The sequence below is a fragment of the Zea mays genome, chromosome 8, assembly GCF_902167145.1.
Source record: "Zea mays cultivar B73 chromosome 8, Zm-B73-REFERENCE-NAM-5.0, whole genome shotgun sequence".
NCBI lineage: Eukaryota > Viridiplantae > Streptophyta > Magnoliopsida > Poales > Poaceae > Zea > Zea mays.
Genome location: NC_050103.1, coordinates 146664749 through 146684703, shown reverse-complemented (window position 1 = coordinate 146684703; position 19955 = coordinate 146664749). Strand labels below are relative to the sequence as shown.

Below are 19955 nucleotides of genomic sequence, written 5' to 3'. Positions count from 1 at the left end.
CAATTGAACACATTGACCAAATACTGCTAGACATGGCTGCGGAAGAAGCTACCACCGCCGCCGAAGAGGCCGTGACCGCAGCGTTGGGAAAAGGAAAAGAAATTGCTGATGAAGCTTCAGAGAACGAGACCTTCATGTTTCAGAATTTAGTTGGAGAACAACTAACAAAAGCTGAAATAGAAGAGCTTAGAGAGTATGCCAAATCCTGTGGATACAAACCTGGGGCACTCCTCTTCGGAGGCATTGATGATGAGAAATTAGATTGTATTCGAGATCAAACAGGAGCCAAAATTATCAGTACTCTGTCCAAAAGTATCGGCTTCTCGAAGCTAGAAACAGACATCAGCCGCTACCGACGACAACATATCGTTGGTAGTTTATTTTATTCCAACTTCAAGGTGAACTACTTGTCCCTTAACTTTACTGTTTCTAATAATAAAACATGTCTGACGAAGGTTGTTTTCGTGCAGAGTATGCTGTTGAGCAAAGCCTTGCAAATGCAGCAAGATTTTGAAGATAAGAAGCACGAAGTTATGATTGAAAATTTAGAAAGCAGAATAAAGGAGCAATCGGATGTTATTGAGAAAAAGAACTTTGAGCTCCAGGCAGCCGAAGGTTTATTGGCGGAAGCTGAAGCAAAAATAACAGAACTAAACACGAAGCTTCTCCGCCAGTCTGAACAGTTCGAGCGAGAAAAGCTAGAGCTTAATGCAAGACTTGAAGCCGAAGCTCAACAAAATTCAGATTTGAGAAAACTATTGACAAGCCTTCAAGAAAAATGTCTGGAATTTAGCAACAAATGCATTCAACGCTTAAGAAAGATTTTTTACTCAGTTGGAGCTAGTAGTGAAAAATTCACCCCCTCAACTGAAGACCTACCGAAAACCTTCGAACATATTGAGGGGGAGATTGACGAGCTCGACGAAGTCATAGCTGGGCATGGTGACTTCTGTGCCTGGGTGGCTTCTCGAGGCACTGCTGCAGCTTTCCTGAAGGCTGGCTGCGATCATGCAAAGATTGTCAATAGGCCAAATTTCACTTTATCACCATCAATCCTGGATGACATTCCTGATCTCGCCCGGAGTATCTCGAATAGATTTGTAAAAATGATATGGACAAAAGGTGGGCGAGAAAAGGCTGGAGACGAAGCTCGTAGCCACCTTGAACCAGTAAGAAACCATACCTTGTGCTTACCTCTTCCTGTAAGCTTGATTTTGACTTACAACGACCTTAATCTTATAGGATGACGAAGCCGAAGCCGAAGCTCAAAAATGACGCCGAAGCCGAAGCTCCTTGGAGATTAGATAGTAGACTGTAGACAGTACTTGAGAAACTTTTGAGATAACTTTTGTAAATGTAACTAAAACTTTTGAGATAACTTCTGTTCATACCTTGTTATATATCCTTATCCTTCCATTGATGTATGAGAAATGCTTTGATGTGGACGAAATTTTCTTTTGAGCCGAAAGCGAAAAAACACCTTCCCTTCTTTTCGTACGCCGCAAAGCATAAAAACAATATTTTTCCTTTTTTCCGAAGCTTTCCTTTTTGTACACGAAGCTCTTTCTTCCCCTTTTTTTCCTCTTTTTGCCGAAGCAACCATTTATGCCATGAAGATGATTATCCTACAGATGCCTAGATGAATGTTTATGAATGCAAATGCTATGATGTAATGCGATGTGCAAATGAATGGCTAAACACGTATCCGAAGCCATATTCATAGCCATTAAAAACAATCGCACCTCAGCTCTGCATTCCCTTAGGAACGACTTTGGAGCTTCTTCGCCTTTACTTTTGGCGGAATCAGCGTTGACTTTTCGCTGTAAGCTCTGCATTCCCTTAGGAACGACTTTGGAGCTTCTTCGCCTTTACTTTTGGCGGAATCAGCGTTGACTTTTCGCTGTAAGCTCTGCATTCCCTTAGGAACGACTTTGGAGCTTCTTTGCCTTTACTTTTTGGCACTCGATGGTGCGTTCTCAGCTTTTACATTTACATTTTTTGGGGGATTTTGCTCTTATAGAACTAAAAAAGGAAATTACATGTGCTGGCCCCATTAAAAACCTTTCTCCCCCTTCGGAAAGGAAAAGGGTGCCATAAAAGAAAAATATGAGAAATTACACCGAGTTATACATAATATCGCCGAAGCTCATCCGCATTCCAAGACCTAGGAACGTCGTTGCCGTCCATATCCTTCAGTCTGTATGAACCGGGTCTTGACGAAGATGCTACTAAGAAAGGTCCATCCCATTTTAACTGCAACTTGCCCACTGTTTCTGGGTTGGCCACTCTCCGAAGCACCAAGTGTCCTGGCTCAATATTCTTTAACCGAACCTTTCTATCTCGCCATTTAATTGTTTCGGCTTGATATTTATTAATGTTCTCCACGGCTTGCAGCCTGATGCCTTCTAAAGCATCTTTTTCCACAGAATAGGCAGCTTCGGAACCTGATTCTGCTGAAGCTATTACCCTTATTGATCCGGTTTTAGCTTCCTCCGGAGTTATTGCTTCGTCACCGAATAATAACTTGAATGGAGTAAAACCTGTAGACCTTGATATTGTTGTATTGTGGCTCCACACCACTTTGGTTAACTGATCTGGCCATTTTCCACTGGGTTGATTGAAGATTAACTTCATTATTCCTGTCATTATGATGCCATTGGCTCTTTCAACGAGTCCATTTGACTCCGGATGTCTGACTGATGCAAAATGGATCTTCGTACCAATTTGATCACAGAAATCCCTAAAAGCTTCGGAATCAAACTGTGTTCCATTATCCACAGTAATAGCCTTTGGTACCCCGAACCGACAAACAATATTTTTCCAGAAAAACTTTTGGACGGTGGCCGAAGTTATTGTGGCTAAAGGCTTTGCCTCAATCCATTTAGAAAAATACTCCACCGCCACTACAACATATCTTAGGTTCCCTTGGGCTGGTGGTAACGGACCTAACAAATCAAGGCCCCACTTTTGCAATGGCCAAACGGGTTGTATGAGCTGTGTTAAGGACGAAGGTTGTTTTTGATCTCGTGCACATTTCTGACAACCTTCGCACTTTTGAACTAATTCCGCCGCATCCGAAGCTGCCTTCGGCCAATAAAATCCTTGGCGGAAAATTTTTCCAAGTAACGGCCTAGACCAATGTGAGATCCACACATGCCTGCATGTACCTCTTTCATCAACTCTATACCTTCGGTTCTGGATAAACATTTGAGTAGCGGAGCACAAACTCCATGCTTGTACAACTCCCCTTCTATCATGACATATGGACGAGCTCTTGCCTCTATCCTCCTGTTATAAGCTTCGTCATCTGAAAGGAATTTTCCCTGAAGATAAGAGATGATCTCAGTTCTCCAATCTTCGCTATACACAGGAGATATACTGAGGACTGCCCTTTCAAGAAGTTCCACCGAAGGTGCTTTTATTGTTTCGAAGAATACATCCGAAGGTAAAGGCAGCCCCTGTGCTGCTGACTTAGCTAACAAATCAGCATGTTCATTCTGTCCTCGAGGGATATTTTTGACAGAAAATCCTTCGAAAGAAGCTTCAACCCTTCGAACCATATCCAGATATTTTTCAAGCTTCGGATCCTTAGCCTTGCAACTCTTGTCAATATGACCCGAAACAACCTGGGAATCAGTTTTGAGTATAGCCCTTCTGATTCCCATTGCTTTTAGCTTCCGAAGACCTAGAAGCAAGGCTTCGTACTCGGCAATGTTATTTGTGCAACTAAAATCAAGCTTTGCCGCATAACAAGTTTTGACCTTGGAAGGTGAAACCAACACAGCAGCCGCTCCTGCTCCGAAGGTTCCCCAAGATCCATCACAAAACACTATCCATGCTTCGGCGTCTTTATTTGCTTCTTCCTCCTGAGCCCCTGGCGTCCAGTCAGCAATGAAGTCTGCTAACGCCTGGGACTGAATTGAAGATCTATGAACATATTCAATACAAAATTCATTGAGCTCTGCAGCCCATTTTCCAATCCTTCCAGTAGCTTCTCGGTTCCTCATAATATCCTTCAGAGGTTGTGAAGAAGGAACGATTATGTTGTAAGCTTGAAAATAATGCCGAAGCTTTCTGGATGCCATCAAAACAGCATATAACACCTTCTCTAATTCTGTATAGTTTTTCTTTGATAAACTGAGAACTTCAGATACAAAATATACTGGGACCTGTTTCCTGGCTTGGCCATCAAGCTTCTCCTGGACAAGTGCTGCACTTACCGCTGAGTGCGAAGCTGCCACATATAATAATAAAGGAGCCCCTGGCACGGGTGGAGTTAATGCTGTTAGATCTATTAAATACTGCTTCAGGTCTTCAAAGGCCTTCTGCTGGATTGGTCCCCATTGAAAGACTTCGGCTGACTTCAGCACTTCGAAGAATGGTAAGTTTCTCTCTGCTGATCTGGATATGAATCTATTGAGAGATGCCAACCTTCCTGTCAATCTTTGGGCCCCCTTTTTTGTAGTTGGTGGCTCCATCCGAAGTATAGCTTCAATCTTACTTGGATTGGCTTCAATTCCCTTTGTTGAAACCAAGCATCCTAGAAATTTCCCCTTCTTTACTCCGAAGACGCATTTTTCTGGATTCAACTTTAAACCAGCTTGTCTGAAACTGGCGAAGGTCTCCTGCAAGTCAGCAATATGATTCTCCTGCTTCGTGCTTTTGACAATGATGTCATCAACATAAGTTAGCACATTTCTGCCTATCTGAGACTGGAGAACTTTCGCAGTCATTCTGCTGAAACTTCCTCCAGCGTTTTTGAGCCCCTCAGGCATCCGAAGATAACAATATGTGCCACTTGGAGTTATGAAGCTAGTCTTTGGCTCATCTTCCTTCTTCATCCAAATTTGATGATAGCCTGAATAACAGTCTAACAGACTCATGAGCTCTGAAGAAGCTGCTGCATCAACTAAAGAGTCTATCCTTGGCAATGGGAATTCATCCTTCGGACAAGCCTTGTTAAGATCTGTAAAATCAATACACATTCGCCACTTGCCATTAGCCTTTTTTACCATAACGGTATTAGCTAGCCATTCTGGGTACTTTACTTCTCTGATGACTCCTGCACTGAGGAGTCTTTTGACTTCGTTACGAGCACCTTCGGCCTTATCATCTGACATTTTCCGAAGCCTCTGTTTTCTGGCTCTGAATGATGGATCAACATTAAGCGAATGTTCAATAACATCCCTATTTACTCCGCAGAGATCATTAGCTGACCATGCAAAAACATCTTTGTTGTTGAACAAAAACCTTATCAAGGTTTTCTCCTGCTCTTCGGATAATTGAGAGCCTAACAGCACCTTCTGCTCTGCTATGTCCTCACATAAGAGCATAGGCTTCGGCTGATCTGCTGAAGCTGCTTTCTCCCTTCTGAACTTGTACTGTTCACAAGCTTCAGCTCCATCTATGTTATGGATTGCTTTTGAGTCAGTCCAATTACCTTCGGCCTTTCTGGCAGCTTCCTGACTTCCATGTATAGCGATGGGTCCTTGATCCGAAGGTATCTTCATGCAAAGATAGGCAGGATGAAGAATTGCTTCGAAAGCATTGAGGGTGCCACGACCAATAATTGCATTGTAAGGGTATTCCATATCAACAATGTCAAACACAACTTGCTCAGTTCTAGTGTTGTTGATGAACCCGAAGGTTACTGACATGGTGATCTTGCCCAATGCTACAATCTGTCTCCCTCCGAAGCCACAGAGAGGATGTGTAGCATCATGAATCTTATCTTCTGGCTCTTGCATTTGTCTGAAGGCCTTAGCAAATATGATATCCGCTGCACTGCCTGTGTCAACCAAGACATTATGGACCAGAAATCCTTTGATAACACAAGAGATAACCATGGCATCATTGTGTGGGTAATCCTTGAGATGAAGATCCTCTTGGGAGAAGGTAATGGGAATGTGAGACCATCTTGACTTGATGAAGGGTCCTTGCACCCCAACATGCTGTACCCTTCTCTGTGCTTCCTTCTTTTGTTTCTTGTTAGCTGGTTCTGAGGATGAACCACCTGTGATCGGGAGCACCAGCTTCGGGTCCGAAGCAGCTCCAGCTTGGTCATTGAACGAAGCCATCAGTTCGAGAAGTGGAAGTGAGTTCACCGGAGGTGGGCGCCAATGTTGGGGACTTGTTCTCAAATGCTATGAATTAAGAACAAGGCAACATAAAGTGTTAAATGCTGATGCCCTTCGTCCAACAAAGGGCATTATTCCTTTAGGGATTAATGGACCTTGGACGAAGGTTTGGTGACAATATGATTGCGAAGGTTAAATCTTCGCAATTGCAGTTTAATAGATTGTATAAAATATCATAAAGTATAGAGTATCAAAGGTAAACGAATCATAAACGAATCATATTGCATTTATTCAGCATATTTAATTGAATACAGTTATACCTCTGCCTTGACAAAGATTGGTTTCCGAATAATGCCATTGCAGATACCGGAATCCGTGAACAGTAGAGGAATACTGTTCACTATTTATAGGCACAGGGCGCAGCCTGTGAGAGATTACAAGTATGCCCCTTATGAAAGTTTACAACATTGACTCAGACCTTTATGGACTAAAAGGTCATTCTATCTTTAAGTCGGTTTGTAATACCGAAGCTTCATGAAGAGGAACCTTCGACCATCTTACACAAAGAGCTTCAGCCGAAGGTTGCTTCTTCCTAAAAGACCTTCGGCGACGAAGCACAGGCCCAACAAGCATGATCTCTAATAACCAATAACTAGATCTCTGGAAGCACTATTGTCAATTTTGCATAAGTTAGAAACATGAAACATTACACCAAACTGTAATGCAATAAACTCCCTGGATCAGAATACAATGTATGTTCCAAGACAATTCAATTATTTTGCTAATAAAATAGAGTACTTGACCTTGATCAAAATGTTGTAAATAAACAGCTACCTAGAATGTGCTTATTGAACAGCTACCTGCATTTTCTTTAATTAGATTAGATGACATCATATATGTATCTCATTAATTGTGATATTCAACCGACAAGCTTGTATTTTCTGCACCTATGTTAGCAAAATCAATAGACTTTGATTATTCATGATTCGGTATGATGAATGAACTGTTCGACTAAACTTTGTAGATCTATACTACTTATTAAGGCAGCAAGGGTAGCCTGCCTCCCCACTGTTCTGCCTTCCAACCATCTCAACCGTCCGTCCACGCCTTTCTTTTCATCGTCCGTCGGATGCTGCCCACGCCCGCGTGCATCCCCTGGTCGTCAGCCCCTCCCATCCGTGCGAGCGAGCAACCCCTGCAGCCACCACCGCCCTGCCTACTCACCCCCCTCGGCGCGAACAGCCGCCGGACCCTTATCGCTCGCCCCTCGCCCGTGCCAGCAACCCCCGCCACCGCCGCCGCCGCCCTGCCTCTCATCCGCCCCTCCGCCGCGAGATGTCGCTGGCCCCTCACCACTCCTCTGTCCACAGCGCGCGGGGCGCAGCCCCCCTCTGGCGCCGCTCAAGGGTGAAGGGCCCATCCGTACCCTGATGCTGGCCTCGCCATCCGCCCGGATCCACAGACGCAATCCTTGCTCTCTCCTGTCCGCCGCTTCCTCCAGATCTCTCCAGCAGTGAGGAATTGTGTCCGCTTCCTCCGCCCGTTCCCTATTCTCTCCATCCGCGAAGTTTGCTACCTCCTGGCGCAATCCTCTCCATCCGCGTCTGTGCCGCGCTATCCATGAAGGTGAATCAGACGCCCCAGATCAACGCACTGGCTCTCGATCCACGCTCTCAAGGGAAGGTGAGTCGCCTTGGCACCGACCGGCCTCGCCCCCATCAAAAACCTTCCATGTAGGATGAGGCAGACATAGGTACGTCCGGATCTGTAGTGAGACTGTTCTTTTCCTATGAATTTCTGTTGGTCAGCTACAATTTCAGTATTTTGGTGTTTCAATAAGGTTTCAGTATTTTTGCTATTTAACTGTTCTAGACAAGCAGTGTTGTAGATATATAGAACCTGCGCTCATTTTGTCCAAGAGAAACTGTTTTCTCTGCCTGATATATTGTCTAACTGTTCTAGATAAGAAGTGTTCTATGTAGAGTAGTTTCTGAAAACAGATTCAAATGACACTAACATAATCAAGTTCACAAGAAGATCATAGATATGTCTTCCCTCACGCACTAAAAACATATGCACACCTTATTTTTATTTTGTTTTGTAAACTGCTTCTTAAGAAATTATTCAACTAGGAATGTGTACTGAATATGGGATTTAGGTTGAAATAAAGCGTATATTTTCTGTTTGATGTTGAATGTAAATGAAGATAAATATGACATTTGCTCTTAGCCTTTATGTCATTCTTTTTTAATGTGATAATGATAATGTGAGTGAATGATGGCAACATGACCTGCAAGTCATCATAACAAGAAAAAATATTTATAATGTTTCATTTGGAGCTACAAACAAGAGCGTTTCAAATAACCTCGCTTGGTCTGTATGATTCCCTCACCTGATCCCTTCGTTTTTTTTGAAACATTTCGTTGGATTTTGCATTCATTGCTCTCATGGATGAGGAATCTAAGGAATGAACATCTACGGCGACAACGGCCTCGCCTGCCTCACCAAGATCTCTGGCGCCTCCTCCGCGTCCACGGTCTCGCCGCTGCCCCACATGTTCGTCGTCAAGGACCTGGTGGTGGACATGACCAACTTCTACAGCCAGTACAAGAGCGTCGAGCCATGGCTCAAGCGCAAGGACCAGCCCCTGCAGCAGGGCAAGGAGATCCCGCAGACCAAGGCCGATCGGGCCAAGCTCGACGGCATGTACGAGTGCATCCTCTGCGCCTGCTGCTCCACCTCCTGCTCGTCCTACTGGTGGAACCCGGAGGAGTACCTCGGCCCGATAGCGCTGCTCCACGCCAACAGGTATACCACCTTCACTGCCACATTGCATCCTTTGTACTGTGATGGATGACTGCTGGGTGGTGTATGTTGGATCTGTTTGTTGGTGCTGAATGATGTGTGATTGATCGATTGCAAGTCATCCTCTGAATGTCTTGATGAACTGTTTGGTCCTTAGATGTGATGTTCCAATGTTGTATATCTTGCTAGCAGTAACACTCATGACAAGTGGTATCATGACTGAGTGGCTGCTGTGACTCTGATTTCATGATCTTAGTATCACAAATGAAGGAAATGTGTTGAATAGATTACTTAGACATATTTAAAGGCATCATGGTTTTGATTGTTCTTCTGGTATCTACCTTATGAGTAACAAATACATCACACTAGAACGTAGAGTCTTAAATTTATAGTGGATTTTTTGGTGAATCTATTCCTCTGATATTTTTGGCAGTGGTGTGTTGAACTACTAGCACTGTCTGCTGATCTCATATAGTTATACTCCAACTCATGATTTATTCTGTGATGTACTGGCGTGGGAAACGAAACCATTAATTCTTGAGCGCCCAGTTCTAGGCATGAGAGGACCTACGGGAGGGTATTTTGTTTAGGTTGAGTTTAAGTTAAAGAGTTGAGTAGGATATTCGCCCCTAAATTTCCCCAATCATCATGTATTGTTGCTTTATAATTTGCTCTTAGAGTTATTGGTCAAGCTGCTTCTTGTATCTTGGATTGCGATATTATATTGGTTAATATAACAACCTGCCCCTTTGAATTTTAAGGTGAACATGGCTTCAGCAGGGACACTGGTTTAGCAATGGAGGCGATCCATTCCTTGTCTGCTTCAAAATCAAGTTACCCAATGGTTGATCTCACCCAACTCTTCATGACAGCTACCTAGGAAGGGAAAAGATTAGAATCGCAAGGCCAGATTCTCAGGGTGGTAAGCCTTTTTTGTAACTCTGTCTCCTAACTTTGTCCCTCCACCTTAAGGGGTAAGACCATAGCTTCCATTGCTCTTTACGTTATGTAATATATTTGCATTATGCTAATTTGATTCACCATAATGCTTACCATTCATACCATTATGCTTGTTTTTTCTCTTTCGTAATCATCGAAATGGTCCACTTTTGAAAGTTCAAGACCAACTTAATTTTAAAGCAAAAATGTAGCAGTACTTAAGGTTTTATCTGTAATTTTTCAATGGATAAGTGAGTTCTATTGCTCCAGTTTAGTGAGAGTCTAAACAATTTTGAGTATTTTGAAATTCTAGATGAGCTATAAATTTCCTACAAGATTATTGGGTTAGAAGTTCACGTGTAGGCATCACATCGGTGTGCTTTTGGGTTACCCACTTAGGTGGATTGTCTGAGTCACTCATGAAATATTATTGTGTACCATCACAACACAGGATTTCTAAGTGTGCAAGCAAGCTAACGACGACTTCGACTAGCTTAGCGCCATGGTCACCGCGCTGCTCAACCTCGTCAACCTACCCCTCCGGTGAGGCTGGCATAGCTGGATACTTAGTAGTGGATCAATAATGTACTCTGCAACTGATTACCTTGGTTTTGTTGCATCGCGTACACCTAACTATCAATTATTATGCTAGCACAAAAATTGAGGAATGCAGCAGATAAGTTGGGCTTCTCTCACCTATCTTGTTAATGCAGTCTGACAAGTACTTGAGAAATGGAATGGTAGTATGTTTTTGTTTCTTAGGTAATTAGTTCACCTTATCCTTAGATCTCTAAGTTTATATTTGAATTTGCTTGAAGTGTATGCTCCCTCATCATAATTTTGCCACGTGTAACCAGTGTCGTTGCCATTAGAATTCTCCTATACATACATCTATGCATAAGGTTAGCCCTTCCATTCTTCTATTCAGTGTTGTTTCCTTTATTTTGTTTTCGGTCTCTTTGAATGAACAATAGAAATTTTGCCCATTGTGTCCCATCGGTAAAAGAATATAAGGCAACATGGCGCTCTTAGCTGTTAGATCCCATAAAGGGAAAGGTAAGTCAAGTTAGAATTTATTCAGACTGTCATGTCATTGTTGTAGGACCTTTGTTTCATTTTTTATGCCACACGATGATTTATTTTTCCCCAAGACCATGTCTTATCACACATGCTACTGCTGGGTTGTGAAAAATAATTTCATTTTGTCAATGTGCCTCAAGTCAATCTTTTGAATTTTATTATCAGTCTAAATTACTTATTTGTTGTTTGTTTACAATGGCTGGAAATATTCATTATTACTGACCTGACCCATAAGACCTAGTTGATTGCTCAAGATAGTTATGCAATTAAGGGTCTCATTCTAAATATTCATAAACTTGGGATTCCTATGTTGCATGGCAAAGCACCCAAAATCATTCTGACTTTATGCTTGATAAATTGATAATTGGCATATTAGTTGTTACAGTCAAGCATCATGATTATGAATCTAGATTTTATTAATGAGTCAAGCATCAAGTACTTATGTTAAATACTCTTGCTTGCATGGACTTCTTGAGCAAAAACACTATGTGACGCTGTTTGCAGGAGACAAATACTTTGCTACAGATTCTCAAGGAGACAACAACACAAAATCATGTATGATGCTTTCTTTCTTCATTGATTTTACATAAATGCTTGAAATTTCTTCAACAATTTTTTATGTAGATAAAACATAGTACCAAACATGAATGGCTTCAAGGCTAGCAAATGTTCGAGGACACTTGATCTGCACCAACGAGGACACTTCAAGGTGTGTTTTTAACTTGTTCATCCTAAAATCTGTCATATTTTGTTGTTTGTAATGGATTGTTGTATCCATTTGTAGTAGATTTCATGCTTCAATCGCTGAAATTAGTTTGGGCCAACTGCTGTATAAATATGTACTTAATGTCATGGTTTGAAATAGCTATGATTTGAGTAAATTTTGTATTCTATTTTTAAATGGGTTGTTGTATGTTATGCTTGAATGCTGAAATGGTTTGGGTTAGCTATTGTCTCAATCTTTCCAGTTGACCTTTGGCGAGCAAAACACAAAGAAGCAAGCACATGACATTCTCGCTTATTCTTTGGATTAAGGTGTCAGTATCCTAGACACAATATAAATTGTCAGTATCGATTCCTTCCTTACTATTATTAACTATCCCTCTCTCTGTTTTCAAATCAAGTGATGGGATATACTTCTCCATTTTTCCTTTTGGCTTTTACTACCCAGTTCCAACTAACAAGGAAAATCGAGGGACAACTGATCTTTATATTATCAGGTGGATGCAATCAAAACCAAGATGCAAGGTAACCTAAATGGATTTTAAATTTTATTTTGGATTGTTAAATCTTTATTTCTGACTACTATTGTTTTATGTCAGTTCTGATTACAATGTGCATGTACTCCATATATTACCCCACATATTATTTAATTATCACTTTATCAGATATAGTTCATTTGGTTAATTTAATGCTACCTCGTTGTAGTTGCAAGTCTGGAACGACCGACTACCATTCACTGTTGCAAGTGATTTCTATTGTTAAGAAGCTATGAGCGAAAATTTTGTGTCTCAAGTATGAACGCTTATGCTTTTCTCTTAATTGAAATGTCTTTCATCTTCTATGACTATGCATGTGGTTTTTAGGCAATACTTGGTACTCGAGCATCAGAGATCATAAAGCTTGCTCATTTTGTCTCCATTTATCAGTCGAGGGGGTCACCAACGAACGACCCACATTTGGTAAGCCTCGTTATTTGACTGGATTTTTTTACTTCGCCTCTGGAGAATACTTCTCATTACCTAACCACTTTGTTCTCTTGCCATTTCTGATTCTGCTGTTGTGATACTCGATTGGGCCTGAGAAGCTGATGGAATCCTCATTCACCGCTGCTAAGGAGTTTGAGCAGGACCAGAGAGGAGACGTCAGTTCTTCCTCCTCCGCTCAGTGCGACCATTCTCCCTGTCCCCCAACTCTGAACTCTTAGAACAATGATGATCACGGCCACTCCTCTCATTTTTTCTGAAGGGGAAATATCTATCTTGTTGTTTACATCTTATTATTGTTGTATGCTTGTGTGCTTAATTTGTTGTTTCTATAGATTAATGTGAGGTATAATCTTGTTTTCGGCTCTTCTGATGTTGTAGGTGTTGAGTGCAAGAAATCACATGCAAGCTGGATTGTGTTAGACAAGTAATGGTCAACTACTAAATCAGTAGTTTCTTTAATACATCATGCATTATCTAATTGCTATTTTTTCTTATTAAATTGTATGTTGCTGCTGCTCAAGAATTTGAAGCATGAGAAGCGTTGTGGGGGAGAAGCTTCAGTGCAACATTGTTGTTCTATAGGGATCAACATCCTCAAGATAACTTCGAAAACTTTCACGAAAAACTCATAATGCAAGCATATGTTTTATTGGAAAAGTTTTTCAAGCTGAATTTCTGAAAGCCTCTTCACTGCTTTAGTTATGCTGAATTGGAGTTTGCAACTAGGGGTTTCTCACAAGTAAATTTTTTAAGCTAAAGGTGGATTTTGGTCTGTTCATCGACATGTCCTTTCTAATGGTGGTGGTGTTTGTTAGCTACAAAATCATCAATCAAAGATTGTAATTATATTGCACCATTGTTTTGTATCAATTTTTAAGCTGCCGTAGCAACGCACGGGCACACTACTAGTGGAGGTATTAAGCGACCAAGTAGCTTGTGCCTAATACTTTGCGCGACCGTGGTATGGGGAGATGGAAGGTTCTAAGCATTTCTTCAGGCTACAGCGTATCGTCCATTCATGAGGTCATATGCTCTCAAGAATAGTGTAGGAGTAATAGGCTCTAAATTTTACATTATAAAATTTAAGGATAGAATCATATCAATATTGAGTTTTATTTTTATTATTTTTGAACTAAAATTAATTAAAGGCTTAAACAAATTGTAAAGAAACATAAGGATACTACTATCGGTGTTAGTTGTACAGGCCGACATCTTTCAAATTTCCAAACCATCCAGTCTTAAGTTTTAACAATCCGTCAGGTACACGTACTCCCAACCACAAGAAAGAACAGTTTCGATTTCCCTTATTTAATGGCTACAGTTCAACTGTAACATACTCAACTCCCCGACAATCATCTACCATCAAGAGGGGAAACTGATATGATTGCTTCTTTAAGGGCTGGTTTGGCAGTAATGTGGGAAAAATTCTAGTAAAAATATCCACCAACGAGATTTTAGATGCCACTGTTTGGGAACCAATGGGCAGAATACTTCTTGAGCAAAAATATCACACAAATAGATTTGTCTCCATTCACACAATCCTGCAAAACTTGCTTCAAACAATACAAACTTGGTCTATAATATGGGCTAGAGTGACTTAAAACCAAGTTCGAATGAGAAGAGCATAGAACGAAAGACTCTTCACTTGATTGCTCTCTTGACATGTGCATTAAACTAGGAGCAATATGAAGCGAAGTGTAAGCTCAAAGGAAGATAAAAATCACAGTAAAGTAGAGATACAAGAGTCACGATGATTTTTATCCCATGGTTCGGTCAAGCGTAATATGCTTGCCTACTCCACGTTGTGGCGTCCCAATGGACGAGGGTTGCACTCAACCCCTCTCAAGTGATCCAAAGATTAAACTTGAGTACCAAGGTTCTTCCTTATATCTCACAATATCCCGTTTATGAGGAATCCCCACAAGTTGGAGTCTCTCACACCTTACACAAATGATCACAATCAAAACCAAAGTAAGGGAGGGAGTAGAACACGCACATAAGAGCAAAATCGCTGCAACAATACACACAAATGCAAAGAAACGATCGCAACAACAAAGAGACAGAGTAACGACTCATAAAATGCGCTCAAATCTCTCTCAAACACTTCAAAGGGGTGGTCACGGAGTCTCGGAGTTGTAGTGTGCTTTAGGAATGCTTGGTGTACTGCTCCATGGTGCCTAAGGGTCATTTATGACCCCAAGGGGCCTAGCAGTCGTTCAAGCTTCATTTGGAAGTTCCACACCTTCCTTGTCTGCATGTTCATCAGATTGTCTGGTGACACACCGGACAGTGCACAGTTCAACGGTCACCAGATCTTGGATTGGCTTCCTTCCTTTTCTAGGTGCACCGGACTATCCGGTGGGGGCACGGGACTGTCCGGTGCGCCTAGATGACCGTTAGACGCCGTGGCAGCCGTGAAGTAGTCGTTGGAGATTTATCATCGAACTATCTGGTGATCTGGTCCGGATGGTCTGACAAATTTTAGCCGAGAAGCTCGAGGCCAAAGAGTTTGGGTCGGACAACCACTTGGTTGTCTGGTGCACACCGGACAGTCCGATGGGTGGCATCAGAAAATCCAGTGCTGCTCAGACTAGCCCATTTTCTTATCTTTTGCGCCAAACTTATTTAGCTCCTTTTGACTCGACTTTAGAGGTTCTCTAGCACTTAGACAAACATGATTAGCACACAAAACAATTGATTATGTGTTGTAACCTTACCTTTTCCATCCAATTTCTCTAGGATTTGCAATATGTGTGTAACTAAGTACAAAAAACACTTTCTTTGTACAACTGAGTTAATAGCCGAAACATAGTTCTAGAAACATATAGTATGATGTATGCAACTTATCCAAACACTTAAACCTTGTGTTTTTTATGGTTTGCTCAAGGTTGCATTTTAGCCCTCCAATTCAGCTCATGTGGACTTGCTACATTCAATTTGTCTTTGCTACACCTGAGCTCGTGCTCATATTAAGAGAGTTAGTTTAACGTGGTGTGTTGGATAATTAATCACCAAAACAACTTAGAAATGGTCCAATGACATGTTTCCCTTTCAGTCCATCATAAAAGGTTCAATATAGTTGTACCATAGAAACTGTAGCTATATACTAATTTACAAATATATCTAAATTTGTAGCAAAAACTTTATTTACTAAACTATACCATATCATATATTCAATATATAGAGATACTCATGTGGAGTTTAACTAAAAATATTTTATAATTTTTAAAAGATTCTGTACAAGTGGGGATTTGCACCTTGATTGTTGGCTCCACATTCACACCCACACCTTTTTGTACGTTATATTCTATACTCGATTATAGTGCTACCTCCATTTCTAAATATATGGTGTTCAATAGTTCATTTTTGAACTAGAAAACGTCATGTGTAAAAAACAGAGGGAGTATAAAACAAAGTCTATCTATATGATATATATATAAACCGTAGTAATGCACACACATCTAACCAGTAAACATAGAAAAGAGAAAACCCACAGAGCGAGCCAGAGAGATCATTGTCAAATTTTGGAACATAAAAGAGAACTAGGTATATGCCCATGTGTTGCAACGGGATCACTTATGCACGCATAGGACATTGTTTAGTGATGTTATCAAGAAAAACTCAACAATCATAACAAATATCGAATTTTGTCATTTCAAACAACCAAAATTTAGCTCAATGTCACTATTAATCGAAATAGTATCCTTCTCATCCTTAGCCTTCTTGCGCATAATATCCCTCTTTCGTAACACAAGGGTATGAGTCTTCAGAGTTGTGAAGTAGAATTCCATGGATGCCTTCTTTTCCTTGGCAAATAGCTTCCTTTCTTCCTTAGGATCAACCTAGATCTAGTATTTTGAAAGCTGTATTCAGTGAAAAATACAGATCATGAGGATAACTGATAAGCAAAGATGTTGGACCGCACAGTGTAATGCTATTTTGGTTCTGAAAGGGAAGTGTCATGTAGCATCCCAAAAATTCAAATCCTGAAATTTTCTCAAACTCCCTCTAAATTCAAAATGAATTTCAAGTTTCATTTCAAAATGTTTGTTTGCGAGATGATATCAACAAATAAAATATAGTGGTCTATATTATCTCCAAAATCCTCCTCAAAATATCCTACAAATATTTTCCGAGTGATCCCCCTCAAATTCTTTCCAGAAATACTGCTCAGATATTTCCCCAGTAACCCCCCTTTGATTTCTTTCCAGAAATACTGCCCAAATATTCCACCGATGTATCTCCGGATATTTTCCTCTTGAGAAATACCTTCAGAATCATTTTTCAAGACCCTACAAATATTTTCTTCATAACTTTCCTCATGCCCATACGTATACGTATGCCTCTAGTGTCATACGGTGAGCTCTACAAGCTAATTACACTTATACAAGACAAATACATGCTAACCTCCCACTAATCCTCTCATCCCTCCCCCTAATCCCCCCACCATGGCTATAAATAGAGGGGCAAGGGCCTCCTCTCATCCCACCCCAAGCCATTTCATGGCAACTCTCTCCCCCCCCCACACACACACCCACTCCATGTTCCACACAAGCACACACTAGCACAAGGATCGTTCGATCGTTCTTCGATCGTCCGTCCCCTGTTCTTGGTTCGTTCGTCCGTTCGTCCGATCGTTCGTCCGTTCGTTCGTCCAAATAATCTTTTTCCTACTGTTATGCTGCCGAAATTCCGATTGTTCGTTCGTTCGATCATTCGATCGTTCATCGTTCGTTCATAGTTCCTATTCATCGTTCATCATTCGTTCATAGTCCCTATTCATCGTTCTTCCAGATAATCTTTGTCCTGCCGTTATGCTGCCGAAATTCCGATCGTTCGTTCGTTCGTCCGATCACTCGATCGTTCGTCCGTTCGTTCATCCAAATAATCTTTGTCCTGTCGTTATGCTGCCGAAATTCCGATCGTTCGTTCGTTCGATCATTCGATCGTTCATCGTTCGTTCATAGTTCCTATTCATCGTTCATCGTTCGTTCATACGAACTATTCACTATTACTATTCACCGTTACTATTCACCGTTACTATTCATCATTACTATTCACATACACTATTCATCATCGTTACTATTTACCATTACTATTCATCATCGTTACTATTCATCGATGATATCTATAATTACTTTTCCATCGCCACTATTCATCGTTACTAATCATCGTTACTATTCATCGGTCATCTAGTCATCCCAAATTTCAACTACTCATCCATCATGCTGTCCAGTCCACCTAAGACCAGCCAGACCCATGTTCCAATCATACGAACTCCGGTGACTGTGATTTTCCTTCCAGTGGGAACTTCCCATCTGGTCACCCATCCTAGGTTTCTCCAAGTTGAGCATGCTTAACTTTGAGATTCCTTTGAACCAGGCTTCCAAACTCAGATTCTAATAATTCTTGTTTCTAAATTCTTATCGAATTATTCCCTATCCAACCATGTCATCCCTTAAGCATGGTTCATATTCTAGAAGACTCCCAAAATACTCTTGTCCCATATTCTGCCTATAACTCTCTTGTTCATACTAAGTCAGACGATTCATTTGTCACTATTCTCACCAACAGTGAACTTCACTGTGCTACACCACATACACCCAGCTATAAATACCCCCAGCTACCCTCTCCCACTCCACACACTCAACACCCTCAGCCAAGGCTAACACCCCACCCACTCAGTTACTCTGCTCTGCCGGCTACACGCATAGTGTCGCTTTGCCTCCAGTCCACCCTCCTGGTAAGCACCTCCGCTCCACCACCAGTAATATCACAACACCACATGACATAGATTCTACTCAAGACTCTACCCATCCATATATCGCTTTTCTGACCACTATACTAAATATTTGTTGGTATACTTGCTGGTTTGTATGTTTGCTTGTTCATGTTACATAGTTATCGGAGCGTTCGTGCCATCTCGTGGAGGCCAGATCTGCAAGTCTACGCCAGGCGGTGGAGCCAGAAGCCAGTTCCGCGAGCTCTCCTTCCCCCTTCGCCGAATAAGCACGGCAAGCTCACTGGATCCCTTTGATGCATAAATTACCTATGTTTTACAACCACAACCCTCAGCCTGTTATTTTATGCATAATATGATTTTGAGACAAGTTATTATGGCCACCCAGCCGCTTGCCGCAATCAATCCCTGATATAATTGTTACAAATGATTTGAGGAAAGGTGTGAGTTTCCAAAAGAAAATGCTTTTCAAAATGTGTTTGATGAAGGGTTTTCACCCTTATCACCTTTGAGTAGGGATGATCAGGGACTCCCTGGTTTAAGGGAGGGCCTAAGGTGTTGGCTCAGCTGGTTTAGGCGTGAGCAGAAGGATTGTCCCCTCATATAAGGACCGGTTTGTCATCTTCACTACCTGTACTCTTTAATAGTACAATCACTCGAGACTGTGTGGGCAGTCACTCAATCTGAACTCGTACGGTCCAACCCCAGGGTTATGAAGGCTGGGGAGCACCGGGAGGATAAGGAGGGGGAAAGTTTTGTCCGGTTTGGACATGGTGGTGGCCTGACTCCTTCCGGATAACCGTTAAGGTTAGGACGTGCGGGGAAAGAAAGAGATTCGGATTCGGATCTCATTGATCATGAGATCGCAGAGCCGGACTAGTGGGTAAAGTGTACACCTCTGCGCAGAGTTTGAAAACCTATTCGAATAGTCTGTGTCCACAGGAATGGATGAGTCTGGTATGGTATGGCAATTAATGTTTTGTTTTAAAAAAAGGGTGCGTTTGAGAAAAGTGGTTTTTAAAAAGGTTCGGCGGTTGAGCCGTGAGCTATGGTGGACGGGAAGTACAGTAGCTGTTTTTGAAAAGGAAAACCAGTGGGAAACTGCTGAGATACCTGGATGGTTTAGTCCAGGGGATTTTGTTCTAATATTGAAAAACTTCTTGCTCCTTTTGGAGAGGATGCACTTTGCAAAATACAAAATGTTTTTCAAAACAACCCTGCATAAAATATTGTTGTTTCTGCAAATATCCTGACCTCTACATATTCCATGCATTATATCTGATTTCCCCATTCCGCGGGTGAAGGTGGGCTGCTGAGTACGTTTGTACTCACCCTTGCTTATTTGTTGTTTTTCAGAAAAAGGAGATCGGGTAAGAGTTACGACTGTTCCCAACCTTTGAGAGCACCTAGAGGGGGGGTGAATAGGTGATCCTGTAAAGACTTAAACTTATAGCCACAAAGACTTGTTAAATGTTAGCACAATGATTGCCAAGTGGCTAGAAAGGAGTCTCAACAAAACACAATACCACAGGAGATCAAACACAGAGATGACACAGTGGTTTATCCCGTGGTTCGGCCAAGACCAACGCTTGCCTACTCCACGTT

At 41.5% G+C, this 19955-nt stretch overlaps 1 protein-coding gene across 1 annotated transcript; it reads left to right on the top strand.

Annotated features, from left to right (window-relative positions):
• The first annotated feature begins 8544 nt into the window (after window positions 1-8544).
• Window positions 8545-9118, top strand: LOC103653238 (succinate dehydrogenase [ubiquinone] iron-sulfur subunit 1, mitochondrial). Its single transcript, XM_020543165.1, has 2 exons — window positions 8545-8885; window positions 9040-9118. The coding sequence occupies exons 1-2, from the start codon at window positions 8545-8547 to the stop codon at window positions 9116-9118; spliced, it is 420 nt and encodes a 139-aa protein (XP_020398754.1).
• The last annotated feature ends 10837 nt before the right edge of the window (window positions 9119-19955 follow it).

Bases quoted from the DNA above. Each gene is read 5' to 3' on its own strand.
- LOC103653238 (XM_020543165.1), top strand. From the start codon at position 8,545: ATGAACATCTACGGCGACAACGGCCTCGCCTGCCTCACCAAGATCTCT. The intron at 8,886-9,039 runs GTATACCACCTT...TTTGGTCCTTAG, and splicing joins GCGCTGCTCCACGCCAACAG to ATGTGATGTTCCAATGTTGT.